The sequence below is a fragment of the Alosa sapidissima genome, chromosome 7, assembly GCF_018492685.1.
Source record: "Alosa sapidissima isolate fAloSap1 chromosome 7, fAloSap1.pri, whole genome shotgun sequence".
NCBI classification, from domain to species: Eukaryota; Metazoa; Chordata; class Actinopteri; order Clupeiformes; family Clupeidae; genus Alosa; species Alosa sapidissima.
Genome location: NC_055963.1, coordinates 32,234,104 through 32,251,211, shown reverse-complemented (window position 1 = coordinate 32,251,211; position 17,108 = coordinate 32,234,104). Strand labels below are relative to the sequence as shown.

The 17,108-nt window shown below is 40.9% G+C and overlaps 2 protein-coding genes across 2 annotated transcripts; one reads left to right on the top strand and one right to left on the bottom strand.

The window, feature by feature from the left end:
* ppp4r2a (protein phosphatase 4, regulatory subunit 2a) lies at positions 1–7,728 on the bottom strand. The gene is made up of 9 exons (XM_042096891.1): positions 7,595–7,728; positions 6,542–6,623; positions 6,093–6,263; positions 4,917–5,010; positions 4,790–4,827; positions 4,516–4,590; positions 3,834–3,977; positions 2,769–3,118; positions 1–1,612 (listed from the first exon to the last, which is right to left on the bottom strand). Exons 1-9 carry the CDS (start codon positions 7,626–7,628, stop codon positions 1,257–1,259), a joined length of 1,344 nt encoding a protein of 447 aa, XP_041952825.1. The 5' UTR covers positions 7,629–7,728; the 3' UTR covers positions 1–1,256.
* Positions 7,729–13,264: 5,536 nt separating this feature from the next.
* rh50 (Rh50-like protein) lies at positions 13,265–14,916 on the top strand. Its single transcript, XM_042096890.1, has one exon. The coding sequence runs from the start codon at positions 13,272–13,274 to the stop codon at positions 14,712–14,714; it is 1,443 nt and encodes a 480-aa protein (XP_041952824.1). The 5' UTR covers positions 13,265–13,271; the 3' UTR covers positions 14,715–14,916.
* Positions 14,917–17,108: the final 2,192 nt, after the last annotated feature.

Below are 17,108 nucleotides of genomic sequence, written 5' to 3'. Positions count from 1 at the left end.
CAAATGTCAACATTTATTGCTTTTTATGAATACTGTATTGAAAGCCCAAACATTCATTTTACAGAGAAATCTTTTGATTTTTGTGTGTTTTAAAACCTTCACAAAAAGCAGTGAACACGTATTACAATCTACAAAATCTACTTTACAGAAATTTAAAAATTCCAAATATCAAAAAGGAGTTGCCGAAATGGATAAAAGATGCAACAGCCTAAACATAAAATAATGGAAATAAAGATAAGTATGAGTGAATTAATGTTGAAACAATTCATTTGACACTAAAAATGGCTCACCAAAATAAAATGATGCTTTCACGTGATTCAGTAGTGGCTTGGTAACTGACTCAAATCTAAAAACGAAATAAAAACAAGGTAACATGTTAAAGTAGGCTACTTGTTTATAGCAAAGGACTGTACTTATAAAAGAGAGGACAAAACACTGGTAAGTCTCTGGGTACGGGCACTGTTGGCGAAGCATGGTCTCTCCCTATTGCCACGTTGGCGAAGCATGGTCTCTCCCTATTGCCATGTTGTCACGTACAAAGAAGATAAACATTGACAACTAGTGTTTCAAACCAAATAAAACTTAAGTCACAAGCATGATTTCATAAGGGCCTTTTTTTCATTGTGGAGGGGAACAGGTGAGCAGAGGGCTTGCTGCGGCACAGGCTGGCTTCTCCCAGCAGAGGGCAGTGTTAGACTGAGGCGCACTCCTGGAATGTTTCTCACTGCTTTTTCTGCCGAGGACGGGAGACACTGAAGAGAAATTGACCACAATTCCTCGGTCCCACTAATGAACAGGCAAAGGCCTTCACCTCCGGCTAACATAACTTTAGTGACACTCATGAGGGGGAAATGAGAGCTTGCAGAGAAACATGATAATAAAGACATTCCCACTTCACAGTCTTTTCTTCTTTTTTCCCCACAAGCATGTGGGACAGTGGTCTCAACTTGGACATCATAGTCAAGGGAAAGAAAGAAAGGCTTCATATGTACATGAATGCAGAGGGCTTCCAAAACATAAAATGTCCAAAATTAAACAAACTTAAAAAAAAAAAAAAAATCTGTTTGTGCATGTGGACATCAGAGGCAAGTCCTCTGTATAGCCACAAAAATAGCCCCCCCTGTCCCCCATTTCATGAGGGGGGGGGGGGGGGGGGTCATTACTGCTGAGAGGTCCACTGGTATTGGTCAAATGTCTGGCTTTTATTTGTCAGTACAGCATGAGCAGGGGCCTTGCTTCTGCTCCTGTCTGGTCCGCTAGTCCTGGTCCATTTGCTCCTCTGACGGTGTTTCCGAGCTGTCCAAACTGCTCCCCACCACGCTTGTACTCACACTCACACTGCCCTCTACTGGGCTGCTGGGGTCAGCGCGAGCCGAGGAGTCACCAGACGTCTCTTCTTCACCACCGCTGCTGCTGCTGCTGCTGCTGCTGCTGACGGGGTCTCCGCTGCTCTCTGGCCGCTCCTCTACCCCTGGGCCAGCAGTCGATGCCGGCTCCTCCGATTGGTCCGTTTTGACGCCACTCTCCTTGCTGTCGGCGGGCCCGGGGGAGGCTTCCCCCTCTGATTTGCTGTCTGCACTCTCCAGGGGCTCACTCTGTGTGCTGGATGGCTCTGTGGAGGGAATATCCAAAGATGTTACAGGAGGGGAGAGAAAGACACTATTGTGTGTATGCATTGAAACAAGACTGACGGGTCAAAAATCAGTCACCGCTGCTAGCTTACATGATTTCAAATGTGTTTGGGGGTTATAGCAAAGGCTTTTTTGTTTAGTGTCTATTTCCCGCCAACTTAAAAAAAATCCAAGCGTTAAAAAGGCAAACAAATTACATTTATCTGCAAATACAGCCATCCACTTACATAACTGCAATTTAATTGGCTGGCGCTTGTGTTGCCACTTGAATAGTTGAAAAATGTTTTGACGCAAGCAACGGTCCCACAGTTCAGTTAGGCAATGCATGATATTGGCCAAAGGAAAGTGAATGACCAGTGTCACCATCAACGCTTTTAACGGAGGCATGTGAGCGTACCGTTAGGAGGAAGCCAGTGTCTCCTGTACATTTACTGGCCCAGAAAAGTTACTTCATCTACACAAAACTGTTCATCTATTACAATTTCATGAGCTCCCCCATATTTAGCTTCAAACAGCTAGCATCACAGGTAAGCTTAGCCAGTCATGGTGACTGGCGGATAAACTGATTCTGGCCAGTGACTGGCCAATCAACTTGTCCAACATACTCTTTTATTTACCCGGGGCCAGTGGACCATTGCTTTTGTTGAACCCTGGAAGAAGCCCTCAGGTATTGTCTTGTGCCTAATTAACTATCTAGTAATGCATGACTCATTCCTACCTGAATTTCAAAAGGTTTTAAGGCCATCGTCTTTGAGTAAGCCAAGCTTTTATAGACACCTGTCAAAAATAAAGCTTCCGTCTCCCCTGCTTCAAATATACCACAGCTGTAATCACAGCGCCACACTATAATGGAGCCCGGGAAAACATGTAGGCCATGTAGGGTTATTTAAGGGATTGTCTATTCATTTACACCCATTTCTTCACAGTGAATTATGCAGCTAAATATCAATAATCATTGGGAAAATTATCTGATTATCGATGCAGGAAAAGGCTTCGATCCCAGGCCTAAAAATAGATCTTGCATTGGCAAGTTTTCCATATTCTACTAAGAGGATCAACCACATCACATCTAGCAGCTGAGTGTGTGAGTGTGAGTGTGTGTGTGTGTGTTTTTCAGTGGGGAGAAAAACACACCACCTTGATCAGAAGCGCTCTCCTCCACTGCTTTGCTCTCTGTTGTTGGGTTGGCAACGTCCGTGGAAGACTGCGGTGTGTTGGAGGAGGAGTCCTCGGATCCAATAGGATCCGGTGAGAACTTGCCTTCCTCGTATTCCTCCTCATCTTCTTCGCCATTCTCCTCCTCTTCCTCCTCCTCCTCCTCCTCCTCATCCTCTAACTCGTCCTTGTCGAACTTGAGCCGCTTGGCTTCCTGCCTCTCTGCCTCAGGAGAGTCATCGTCTTCATCATCCTCTGCCATGTGCTTGTTCTTCATCGGGCTGCAGTGGGATGAGTCTGCCTCTGATGACGACGACGACGACGACGAATCACTACAAAAAAATTCACACGTTCATCCCCATGCTAGTTCCATACACCTGTTTGTTTCACCCTGTAATGGCATCAATCATGATGACCACATCATAAGCACGTGCCAAAATCCACTTGTAACAAGAGATGACCACAAACGCTCCATTCTGCCCTTGACATGCAGCCATTCAAGCACAGTTTGAAAAGTGTAATACAACTGTTACAATATTAAGCTAGATCAGTTACATCACTTGCATGTTGATGAAGCAATGTGTTGATTGGCTAGAACTGTTTAAGACATTAACAGTTCCAAGCCACTATGTTTTTCCATTAACGGACATAGGACTTTATACAAACACTTTTTTAAGCACACACATTATTTTGCCGTTCCATCAACTTTTTTGATGCGACATACCAAAATGTGAATAAAAACAGGTTGATGAAAAAAAGTTTCAATTAATACACAAACAGTTAACTGGTCAAATGTTAACACAAATCCAATCCAACAGTCCTACCAGAAGACAGCACTACTACTGTTATGTTGTCAACAAAAGTCAAAAATTCTGCATTATCCACATTATAATTACAATGTCTAAACAGCATTAGCAGTGAATAAACAGCACCACAGCACGGTCTGATCGCAGATCATGCAACAAAGGCTACTCCAACAATAACAAACAGATGGCAGATGAGTGTGCAGTATGGGGACTGAGAGACTGCAGACACAGACGGACAAACCTGAGGGCTTTCTCTGTTGACTCCGTGGGCGAGTCCTTGCTCTCTGTGCTATCTGGCAGGCCGTTGGTGGCCGCCGGGCTCGATAAAGAGAGCTTCGCAGAGGGTCTGTTCAGGATCCTAGGAGAGCCTGGCCCATTGACATTCCTGAGGGGCCGAAAGACAGACAGAGAGAAATGTTGTCTGGGATGCATGTTTCAACACAGCAAACTGGGCAATTGCGTCCTGTTGTTGATATTGCAGAGGAAATGCATTCCCTCAATCACTTTGGAGCTAGTCATTTTTAAAAATCACTCTCCACTGGCCAAACAACATCCTTTGGAACACGTGGCTACGCATTCAGTCTGCAAGGAAACCAACATCCTTCACCTCTGGTGTCAACTGTCATAATATCCCCCCACCTCCCCCCAGTCTAATCCCTGAACCCTCAAAAAGTTAACTGACATCAGACATTTGAGAGGCTATAATGGCTCAACACCAAATTGACAACATCAAAAACACGTTGCGTACGTTTCCATTTTATCGCTTTTTTAAGCTTCCATGGTGCCCCAAGGGGCGAACCTGTGTTTTGTGTCATGAATTGTTTCCCTTAGGGTAAAGACCCTCATGCACTGTACAAGCCCCCTACAAACTCAAAGTTTGTTATTCTGTGAGTGTGGACATCAGCATTGTGCTTCTTACTCACCTGTCTGTGTAGATGGACGAATTCCCAGACAGCATCACCCCATTCATTCTGCTCATGTTACTTGACCCATTTTTCCTTCAAAAGCAAATATAAATGTCAGCATTTTTTTTTTTAAATCACACTTAACATGAATCAAGTTAGGGTATACAAAGCAATTGTGCGATTGTGCAAAGTGTTTCCCGTTCCACTTCGAACACAAAAACCCTCTGGTCAGGAACTAGCAGCAATCTGAGGGCTCAAAATCTACTTAAGCATTCCATTAAAGAATACTCACTCAGAGCTTGGATATATACAGCTGACCACCATCACATTCTGCAAGACAACAGAGAGAGAGGGGTCACAGGGTGGCCTTCACACTTCATAGGCAAATGTCTTGGTATATAAAAAAGGACATTGCTTACCTTCTCCACACCTCTTAGGAACTTGTCTGTCCCTGTGTAGTTCCTCTTCGGCTCAGTAAGGAGTTCACATAAGCGCTGTATTGTGAAGGGGATCCTGAAATCAAATGAGGGACATACAACTACTCATTCAATTGCCTTTACGAATCACCTATGACGAAGCAATTGATGAACAATACAGACAGACACCTATGCAAAATTATAGTTTTAACCATGACCATGATTATAGACTATATTTTGCCTTTGGAACCTATGGAACAAAATATTGCAAATATTTAAACAAGGGAGATTTAAAATCATATTGCTAGACTTGTTGTCCATTATACTATGCCAAATGATATTTGAATTTGGGACAGGTTAAAAAAAAATAGTCTCTGTCAAGACGGTCCACAAGAAGAAAATTACATATTCTTTTTAAATCTATTTCTATTCCAGGGTTGCTGTACACTCCAAAAATAGTTTGGGCATATTTCCTGTTCCCACACACAGCTATATTGACTGAATTAGTCAACAAAAAAGGGTAAAGTACACATTCTAATTATCTTTATTCCCTGGGAACCAAACCAGAGGCCATTTGCGCCTAGCCCATAATTTAAACTATAAGAACACATTCAAAAAACGGTATATTAACAACATTCAGTTCTAATACCATTTGTAATGTTGTCAAATTCACTGAATGGAAATTTATTTATTTATTTTTGCTCCCATTTTTTATAAATTGACGTAAAAGATGTGATATTTCCTCTATGCACACAAATGGCTTATTTGATAATCCATTCATGGCAAAAAAGAAGATAAAAAGAAGATGCTGATAACACAACAATGACACCATTATCTCAAGTTTTGAGTAAACATGCAACTGCCATGCTAACGACAGGATATCCACTTGGGTCTGAGCCACCCTGTTGAGGGGCCAAACAGAACAACTTTCTGAGAGAGGCCACTCACAGATGACATGCATTATACAACAGTTAAGTCCAGTCAATTTATTTATATCTGATTGGATAAGAGGCATTCAAACTTCCTATTCATTCAAAGTAAGGGAGATGAAATAGTATTAGCGCTATTTTAACGTCACATTTGACCACCTGCCTATGGCCGAATTCCAGCCACAGGGAGCTTCTTTAACAAGTTCAATCTCACTTGAAGTGTTCTCTTGAGGTAAAGTATTGTATTTACCCTTTATACCCATCCACAATCTTCAGTATCCTCTCCTTCATCTCATCATAGGGAATGTACTCCACATTGGGGTTGGCTGGACCCCGTTGCTCTGGAGACGACGCCCGGAAGTCGTCCATAACCTTCTCCAGCTTGAACAAGAAGTAGCTTTTAAACTGGGACCATTGGATCCTGGTAACACAAATGCAATGGCAAATGAATCAACCATTTTTTCCAGGTTATAGAAACAACGATTGACCCCCATGTCCCCCAATTCCATGCAGAAGTTGGAGGAACTACTAAAAAGTTATATCTGTTTCTTTATGCACACTCCTGCAATACACCCATGTTACACAATAAAGTAGCCTATGAAAACAAACAAAGCCTGCCATATGCTTTACTGAATACATTTCAACAGTGAAAAAACAATATATTACACATTTGTAACAGCAAAGTGAAACAGTACTCACAATGTATCTCCAGTTTTTGCAATGTGACACAAAAATTGATCCAGCACAGGGCACGTTTCTTTCTTCCCTTTCTTTTCGAAATCTAAGTGGAGGGAAAGTCATAACAATCACATCTCGCTCGCTTAGGCCAAGGGCACCGACAAAAGAGCTAAAGTTACATTAAGTCGTAAATTATTGTGTGACCGTGTGTGACAGCGGGCATAACAAAACAATGTGGCTGGGTAAATTCAGATAACCTAATCTGCTTCATAGTTTCCATAACGTTAATGTAGTTTGGGGGCTGCCCTGCCTTAACCATAGTTACCACTGTAAAATTAAAATGACATTTTATGCCATTTACATATTTTAACGTTAATAACCACGTTTTTCAAACGGCCAACGTTGCCCGGTTTGTTTTTTACAGTCTATGGGTTTAGGATATACTTGATGTTAACGTTACAGAGCTTTTTAATATAGCAGAAACATTTAAATAAAATCACAACTATCAAGATATCAGGTGAAGGAATGTGTGTTTCCCTGGTCGTTAGAAAACAATGTATATTCGGCACAGTTAATTCAAAAGTACTATTATGCCGGTGAAATGGTTAGCTGATAGCTTACCTAAGCAAGCTAATCAATAGCAAGTCACATTATGTCCATTGACTTCAATGATAGCCATATAGCTTGCTAGCTAGCAACACTTCACAACCAAGTTAGCAATCAGCCAAAACAGATAGCAGATTTCATCTAGCTGTCTAAGGTTACCTATTTCCTAAAGAAGTATCATTAATCAACCACAACTGATGTGGTATTACAGCTTTTAGCAATAACGCTGTTTTACATTAATTATAAAAACTACTTTTAAGTTCTCAGTTGAACTATGTAGTTTGCTTACTAGCTAACGTTAGCTGATATCGTAAGTGCTAACTGGATAGCTGCTAGCAGGGGCTGAAATCTCGATGATGGATATCGAAGGTACCGATAGCTAACAGCTAGCTGAAAATCTGAAATCTCGCTCGCTTAAATGCCAGTCTCTCTTAAATTGAACAATAGATAGTAGCTGCGTTCACCTACCATTAAAAGCTCCCGTGAGTGTGTCGATTTCCATGGTCTTGGGTTGTATTGCTACTTAGCTAGTTCCTCCGAATCCTCCTGAAAACAGGCTGCTAACAGCGTCCCTGACAGAATTGCAGCAACACTTTAATATGGCGTTGATGATGTCATTACGTATACACAGAGCATGTTATGATGCTACATAACCTGCCTAAAGAATCTAAATATTTCCAGCAGCAACTAAACCACAGCTTCATAAGGGTTTCTATGCTGCTGCCTGTCAATATTAATATTTTGCTAACAAAGAAACTTGCACACAGGTGCACATATAGACAGGTATACACAGACAGACACACACACATAGGCCTATTGCAAAGGAGTATACAGTGCATGTATAGTGTGTAATAGGCTCTCATTAAAGTTTCTAATGACATACGCCTCAACACAGATTCAGGTAAAACATCAGTCCTAGTGTTACTGGACCTTAGTGCAGCATTTGACACTGTTGATCACAATATTTTACTACACAGACTAGAACACTGGGTTGGATTTACAGGCATAGTTATCAACTGGCTAAAATCATATCTACAAGAAAGGAGCTTCTTTGTTGCCATCGGAAACTGTACCTCAACACCAACGTCCTTGACCTGTGGTGTTCCCCAGGGGTCGATCTTAGGGCCACTATTATTCAACCTCTATATGATCCCACTTGGACAAATCATTCAAAATAATTTGATTTCATATCATAGCTATGCAGATGACACACAAATTTACTTAGCTCTATCACCAAACGACTATGGTCCTCTTGAATCTATGTGTCAGTGTATAGAACAAATCAAGACCTGGATGTCTCAAAATTTTCTTCAGCTGAGCAAAGAAAAAAATTAAGTAATTATATTTGGTAAAAAGAAGGAAAGACTTAGGGTTGCCACTCTCCTTGACACAAAAGGGTTGAAGGCAAAGGATACTGTTAAAAATCTTGGTGTATTAATTGACAGTGATCTAAATTTCAACAGCCACATGAAAGCGATAACTAAATTACCACCTCAAAAATATTGCCAAACTCAGAGGGCCGATGTCAAAACATGACTTAGAAAAACTCATTCATGCATTTATCTCCAGCAGGGTTGATTACTGCAATGGACTGTTCACAGGCCTTCCTAAAAAGACTATTAAACAGCTTCAGGTGATACAAAATGCAGCAGCTAGGATTCTAACAAAAACTAAAAGAACTGACCACATTACTCCAATTCTTAAGTCCTTGCACTGGCTTGAATTGACTTTAAAGCACTATTGCTTGTTTATAAATCAGTAAATGGAGCAGGACCTAATACTTGTCAGACATGCTTCAGCAGTACACACCTTCTCGTCCTCTCAGGTCCCAGGTGAAAAACCTGCTAGTAAAACCTACAGTTAGAACTAAACATGGTGAAGCAGCTTTTAGCTGCTATGCGGCTCAGCTGTGGAACCAACTTTCGGATGACATCAAAAAGGCCCCAACTGTAGCCAGTTTTAAATCTATACTTAAGACCAAACTGTTCTCAGATGCTTTGTTCTAACTGTGCCGAGTTACAAATTCTGAATCTGCCTTGATAATTATTCTACCTTGTCTTTTATTACTTTTCTTTACTACTTTTGCCTTTGTTTTTGCTTACTAATTATTCTTTATTTTTAAATGATTTTACCTTGTGTTTTATGTTTTCTTTTTATTATGATATTTACCTTTTAACTATTCTTTGACTATATTGCCCTTCTATGCTTTTATTTATTATTATTGTTTGGTTTTGTTTATGTAAAGCACATTGAATGACCTCTGTGTATGAAATGCGCTTTATACTGTAAATAAACTTGACTTGACTTGACTTGACAAGGCCTATAATGGCACAAGTACAGTATACTTGTGCAATGTGGATAGAGAAGTACATTTGGCTTGAACTTGTATTGGCCTAGCCTACAATCACTGTGATTTTAAAATCCAATGTCATACATACTATCAGGGAAGACAATGTATATTCGGTATAATGTTAGGGTCAAAGAACCAAATAATACTATTTAAAGTAAATTAATACAAAAAAACAAAAGATCAATGGTACAATAACAAAACTTACAATGTTCTGTAAAACATTTGTATTGTCAGTAGGCCTATTTACACAAAGTCATGTCAATGTAGGCTAGCTGATGAAGTGGCTGTCAATACACTATTGGTAGCCTATAGGTAGGCCTAATATATTTGTATGTGCTTTAATTCTTGTTTAGGTGTTCCAAAATGAAATGTTGGTTAGAAATAGGCTTATAATAATTAGTACTGGGGCATAAGGGCCGGGCCTGGGTCTGGCCTGAATTAATTGTCAATGAAACTACAGAAAACGATTCTGACATTGGGGTTCGTTACAATACGTTACATTAGCATTTTCTTTTCTTCCATTGAGATTTTACAGGATTATGTTAATCCTATAGGATATCTTGATATAGATAGATAGATAGATAGATAGATAGATAGATACTTTATTGATCCTCAAGGGGAAATTCAAGGGTCTCGGTAGCATACAGACATAACACACAACATGCACTTACAGCAGAAGTGGTAAACATAAGTGTAAGTATAAACATATAACTAAACTCCACTGTACAATAAAGACAGTAGAAGATAAGACAGATAAGAAAACTAACAAAACTAAAAACTAAATACACTATATAAGTTAAATTAAGAAAGTCCAATGTGCTTGAGGGTGATCAAGCATAAGACGCTTGTAGTGACAGGGCCAGGACTGGTGATGTGCTAAAGGGAGTGAGTGTCATGGTGAAGGTGCAAACAGTAGTCCAGCCAAAAACTAAATACACTATATAAGTTAAATTAAGAAAGTCCAATGTGCAAACAGTAGTCCAGCCATAGTCCTTAGTTATGTGTGCCTGGCAAGGTGCTCAAGAGAGTGAGTGTCATGGTGAAGGTGCAAAAAGTAGTCCAACAGTGCAACAGTGCAAGAGTAAGGTCTAGAGACCAGCATAAATAATATAGACAAATAGGGGAGTAAAGTGTAATGTAGACAAGGTAAAATAAAAAACAATTTCAGTGCAAGAACAGGTTGAGGTAATAGGGTTATAGCCATTCATTCATTCAGTATTGTATCAGAAGCCTTACCGCAGCCATTGATCATGTGTGCTAATATAGCATGAAAAAAACAGTGTAGCAGTAAAACAGTAGAGAAAACATTAGGCTGTGTACAATAGTAGAACAGTAGTAAAACAGTAGTAAGCAGTAGTGGGCAGTCAGTACTCAAAAAACATGGACATGGAGAGGGTGGAGAGGCAGACAGACTAAGCAGAGAAGTCTATCTCTCCTCTTCCCTTTAGTGAGGCATTGTACAGTTCAATGACTTCCTCAGCCTTTCAGTTGTGCATGGCAGTGAGCGAAGTCTCCAGCTGATCAAGCTCTTTTGGTTTTTGATTGTGCTGTAGAGTGGATGACATTCATTGTCCAAGATGTTGATCAGTTTGTTTAGGGTCCTTTTGTCAGATATTGAAGTGATGCACTCCAGTTCAGCTCCCACTACAGAGCCAGCCTTCCTTACCAGCCTGTCAAGCCGCTCCATTGTTTTCATCACATGTGATGTTAGAGCGACAGGCCTGAAGTCATTAAGCTCGCTGGGGTGTGGTTTCTTGGGAACGGGGGTGAGACATGATGTCTTCCACAGTGTTAGAACATGCATGCACAGAGACACGCATGCACGCACACACAGGCATGCACATACAAGCAAGTTTCAAGTAGATGGAGTAGGAGATGGAGACAAATTGACAAGTGTGATTTATTTTCGCAGAACGGATGTACAGGACTGAGCGGTGTTCATATTTTGTACCGCTATGTGGTATATCATAGTTTTGCTATGAAATGGTCAAAATGTCAAATGTTTGTGAGAAAATGTTGATATTAACCCGAAGGTGCCATTGCTAATTGGTACACTATTTCTTCTCCCCGTATAGTTAACTCTGGACCCTGCCATCACAGGGCACTGTCTAACTCTCTCTGCAGATGGGAAACAAGTGAAGGTTGGAGTCAGTCGAGAATAGCCCTGACAACCCAAAGAGGTTTGACTATCCTGCAGTGCAGACTATCCAATGTTATCCTGCAGACTCACGTTATGTCAAAAAATAAAATAGTCAGTGTCACATTGCTTCTCTACTGTATTTGAACCCCCTTTGACCAGCACTGCCCTTGCAATCCTTTATCAGGCAGCCACAAACACACACTTTTTGTATGTGCAAATAGTGTTTATGTGTGACCTGCGAAAAAGTCTGTTTTTGCAATAAACCCAATTGCTGTCTTGTGACTTTTTTTTGTATCTCTAACAAATATAAACTCAAACAAAAAATATAATTGTACTATTTTTGAGTAATGTGAGCTACTTTTTCAATATCCTTAGATAACCAAAGATTTGACTATAATGTAGTTCAATTTTCTCCAAGCTATAAGCTTTCAAAGTAGCTCAAACACATTGCAAGGTGACCCAGGAATGTTCTAGAGTAGGTTGTGAAAAACTGACCTACATTTGTTTACTGAGTAAAAAAAGTCAATCTGTGTTCCAAAAGTCATCTCCCCAAACTTTGATCCTTGCACTCGTAATTGCACTTGGAGCCTTGCATAACTGACATACACCCTTAGTAATTATTACATTTCCATGATTTCTGTTCAATCCATCCTGCCACCGATTGTGAACCTTGTTGGTTCTTCAGCTGGTTACTACCCTAAGGCCTGATTGGTCTTTTTAATGGACCAAGGGCAAGACTCTAGTTACCACTTAATCCTTTCCAAAACAACATGCGTGAACAGGGTTGGGAAGTAACTGAATACATGTATTCCATATTACACATTTAAAATACAAAATATGAGTAACTGTATTTAAACATTTTGGTTCAGCTCTCATTTGGTTTCAGCTGTGTGGCAACACTGTACTTTATCCCTGAATGATATCAATACACAAACAACATAAGGTGATCAGGTAATTTACCTGATGAAGGTCTAAGACTGAAACGTTGTAATTTCTAATAAATAATTGCTTGCGGAATGGTCAGTTTGCGGGATTCTTTCTAAGCTCCTGATCTGCGACCTTCCAATGCACCTTCCCAACAAAATAGGTGTGCAAAAAGCCTTCCTACGTTGTAACATCAGGTGATTGAAAGTATATGTATATACCCCCACATGCAGTTTTTGCGTAATTGTATCTGTGTGCTTTGGTTGAATCCAGTCATCCATTGAAGTCAATAATCGTCTAAAAAGGTAATTACTTAGTGACCTAGTTGTTGACTATTTGTGAGAAAAGAATCAATAGGAAACTATTATCAACAAAAGGAAACTCATATCAGAGTTCAATGTAACTAAAAAAAAACAATTATCAGTGCAACTTTACTGGTAAGTAAAACACAAAACACACCATTGGTTAAGATAGTCTCTAACTTCTTTTGTTGCAAGTGAGCCATAACTTAATTACTTTATAGACTATATGTCAAAGAAAATAACTTGCTGACTTTTCACAAGGCCTGAGATAGCATGTTTAAAATGGACAAAGTACAGGAGAAAGGGGCAGAGTATTTCTGGCCTCAGCCAATGATGAGCAATGTTGCTATCACACTGAAGAGGATAAGAGAAGACTTAAAGACAGAAACAGAAGGGGCATTCGTGTCATTCTTCTTGGAGCCTGCAAAGATGAAAAGAAGCTCAACCAGTCTGAGAGTGCGACTGCCAGCACTTGTGCTCCTGCTGGAGGTCATCATTGTGACACTTTACACTTTCTTTGTCACCTATGATGATGATGCCAATGCCAAACTGCAGAATAATCTCACCAAGCCAATGGAGAACTCGCTCTACCGTGACTATCCTTTCTTCACTGACATTCAAGTGATGATCTTCATTGGCTTCGGCTGCCTGCTGGCATTTTTCCGCCTATATGGATTTGGCGGCATGGTTTTTAATTTCCTGACAGCTACATTTGCTATTCAGTGGGCTATCCTTGTTCAGGGATTCCTCCAGTTCTACAAAGAAGGCAAGATCCACCTTGGCGTGATAAACTTAATCAATGCCGAGTTTGCATGTGCAGTTGTGCTGATTTCATTCGGGGCAGTTCTGGGGAAGACCAGCCCTGTGCAGCTCCTGGTAATGGCTCTGCTGGAGGTGCCAGTTTTTGCCATCACTGAGTGGGCTGTGCTCACATACCTGAAGATCAACGATGCAGGTGGGTCCATCCTCATTCACCTCTTTGCCTGTTACTTTGGTCTGGGTGTCACATTTGCCCTGTACAGACCCTGTCTCAACCAGGGTCATGCCAAGGAGGTGACAAGCTACCAATCTGACATTTTGTCACTGATGGGAACACTGTTTCTATGGGTGTTCTGGCCTTCCTTTAATTCTGCCCTCACCCTAAAGGGCGATGACCAACACCGGGCTGTTCTGCATACCTTCATCGGACTGAGTGCCTCAACCCTCACTGCCTTTGCCCTTTCTGCAATGCTAAACAAGAATGGCAAGCTTACAATGGCCGACGTGCAGAATGTTACGCTGGCAGGGGGAGTGACTGTGGGCGCTTCAGTTGACATGATGATCAGTCCGGCTGCGGCCTACATGCTGGGGATGATAGGATGCACAGCATGCATGCTGGGATACAAATATCTGAGTCCTTTCATGTCCCAGCACCTCAGGATCCAAGACCAGTGCGGCATTCATAACCTCCACGGCCTGACAGGTCTCATCTCCAGTGCAGCAGGCATCGTGGCTATCCTGCTCGCCAGTGAGGCCACCTACGGACCCAGCCTCTATGAGATCTTCTGCTACCGTGCACCCCAGGAGGGTGACCCTCGGCTTGAGGAACTGCAAAGGTTAATTCCGGGGCTTCAGCCAGGGCTAGGCCGCAGTGCCCGGGAGCAGGCACTGTACCAGGTGACGGCGGTGTTTGGCACCATAGCAGTAGCAGCTGTAGGTGGGGTGTTGACAGGCCTGGTACTGAGACTGCCTTATCTGGCCTCCCCGGATGATGAGTCTTGCTTTGATGATGAGCTGTTCTTTGATGTGCCTCCAGACTACGACTGCATGGCTGGCCAGGCTGGTTCATCATGTGTAAACACAGAAACCAAACTAGGAGACTCAAAGGACTAAGGACTGTCTCTAAACATACTCATTCAGGGCAAGTACAGGGAAAACTGCAGTTCAGATTGACATGTCATTACTTTAATGCAAGCAATGTTTAAGTTGCTATTTTATTTTTCTACTTTCTAAATAGTTACCTTAACTCATTGAATGCCAAGCTGTTTTCGGAAGCTTTGTCCTAGAGTGCCAGCAATCTAGACCATTGTTGATGATTTTTGTACAGCCACAGCATATTCTGTGTTATAGCTATGAACACATACAATGGCTCGTTTAAAAGGTGAGACTTTAAGCTCTCAGTGGGTGCAAACCGTGTATTTCTACACGCCTCTGTTCCTGAGAAATCCCAAGCTAAACAGTAGCTAGTTTTCATCAAAATCGCTGTTTTTTTTCTAGAAATGGAGATATAACGTCTTTCATGAAATATGAAGTGTTGCCTGTAAACTTTCCAGGAAGTGATCAGCGAGACCTGGCGAGACTGCCACCTAGTGATAGACCCACGAAAATGGCCTGGTTTTGACCTGACGTGCATGCGTCACTGATTCGACCCAAAGCGGCAACCGAGTTATGATAAAATGTCCAGATAAAATGTCCAGATTGTGCGTTTTCATGAGTTTTCGATCGTCATATATTTAATTTCCATTCATTATAGAGTTCCCAAAATCACATATAAGGTATGTTAGAGTGTCTAGTTTCATAATTTAAAAAAAAGCTAAAAACATAATATTACGTTTTTGCCACTCAACGCATGGGAAGGAAAAATTTTATACGTTTTTGGCACTCAATGAGTTAATATTGTCACCTTCCTTTTTTTGCCTATATCATCTCTTCAATTTTTGGTTAACTTTTTGTGTTAACCAAAGGAAGGTAACGATATTATTAAGCATCTAAATCATTAAAGGTTTGATCATTTGATGATTTTTGTGACTGTTATGCTGTTATCTATTTTCAAAGAATTAATACTTCTAAAAAATTATATGAAAATATGTGGTATCACCGTGTTAGTCACAACTGCTTGTGTAACGTGGTAAATAAGTTATTACATGTATTTTACTTTTAAATCCTGCATACATGCGTAAAGACTTATTTAGTCATATTTCCTGACAGTCATTACAATGTGTGTGTTCTACAGCAAGAAGAATGATAACTGCTGTAGCTTGGGTAAAACAGGCTCCACATTAAAAGTAATAGGCTATTGATTACCGTAATTCGATAATATTTTTTATCTTTGCAGAGGAAAAGTTTTGTGTAAAGGGAGTTAAAGGTCTGTCTCAAATACTAGCCGGTGCAGTTTGGCGATTTGGGAAAATAGAAGCCCGGGCTATTATTTGGAGTTTTACGGTACGTTAGATATCTCTCCTTATAAGTATTTTTTTTTAGTGCCACTTTTTTTTAATTACATTTATTTTGTTCAGGTGGACCAGGTTGTGAATCTTGTTATGAATGCATGCACGTGCATGACAATTTACCCATCTATAAGAAAGTCTTATCTGACATGTCTGATTATGAGGCAGGCTACTACATGGTATTATCAAAGTCAGTTATTTCTATTATCAAAGTTGTATTATAGGCCTACGCCTATAGTTTCAGCAGAGAATGTCTAATAAGGGGAGAACCGCCACTCTAAGGAAACTTCCGGTGTCTGAACTGGTTGCAGTTCCTTTTCTGGTTCCACATGAGGGCGCTCACAAATAAGTGCAGAATGAATGAGTATTATACTCTTTTTAATCCCGTGAGGGAAATTTGGTCTCTGCATTTATCCCAATCCGTGAATTAGTGAAACACACACAGCACACAGTGAACACACAGTGAGGTGAAGTACACACTAATCCCGGCGCAGTGAGCTGCCTACTACAACAGCGGCGCTCGGGGAGCAGTGAGGCGTTAGGTGCCTTGCTCAAGGGCACTTCAGCCGTGGCCCTCTGGTCGGGGCTCGAACCTGCAACCCTCCGGTTACAAGTCCAGAGTGCTAACCAGGCTGCCCCAATGGAGGTCTATGGAGCTGTACCCCTCAAATCCACTTTTCTCTGGATATAATTTTTTGCCCAGAAATTTAAATGTTGCATGCGAAAGAGGGAGAGAAAATACAGACAGAGTACAGAAAATACAGAGTATTCTATTTTTTGAGTCACTTATTTGATCTAAAAAGCCTTTCAAATGCGTCAATGACGTCATTCATTAGCAGAAAGCTAGTGTGTTGTGGGCAACAACAACCCAACCTGTAAGAAATCGAAAGGACGTAAGTACTCGTTCATTCAACTTTTGACCTATAATCCATATTGAGCTTGCAGAAACCACAATCAAATCTTCGATTTTTCAACGACAACCAGGTGAAAGAGACACATTTAGCCGTCTAGCTCCATAGACCCCCATTGTTTTTGCACTTATTCGTGATCGCCCCTAGCG

Excerpts from the sequence above, each read along its gene's own strand:
- rh50 (XM_042096890.1), top strand. The coding sequence starts at position 13,272 with ATGAAAAGAAGCTCAACCAGTCTGAGAGTGCGACTGCCAGCACTTGTG.
- ppp4r2a (XM_042096891.1), bottom strand. The coding sequence starts at position 7,628 with ATGGAAATCGACACACTCACGGGAGCTTTTAATG. Across the intron at positions 4,828-4,916 it reads TCCTAAGAGGTGTGGAGAAG|AATGTGATGGTGGTCAGCTG; the intron begins GTAAGCAATGTC and ends GTTGTCTTGCAG. Across the intron at positions 4,591-4,789 it reads TGTATATATCCAAGCTCTGA|GAAAAATGGGTCAAGTAACA; the intron begins GTGAGTATTCTT and ends TTGCTTTTGAAG.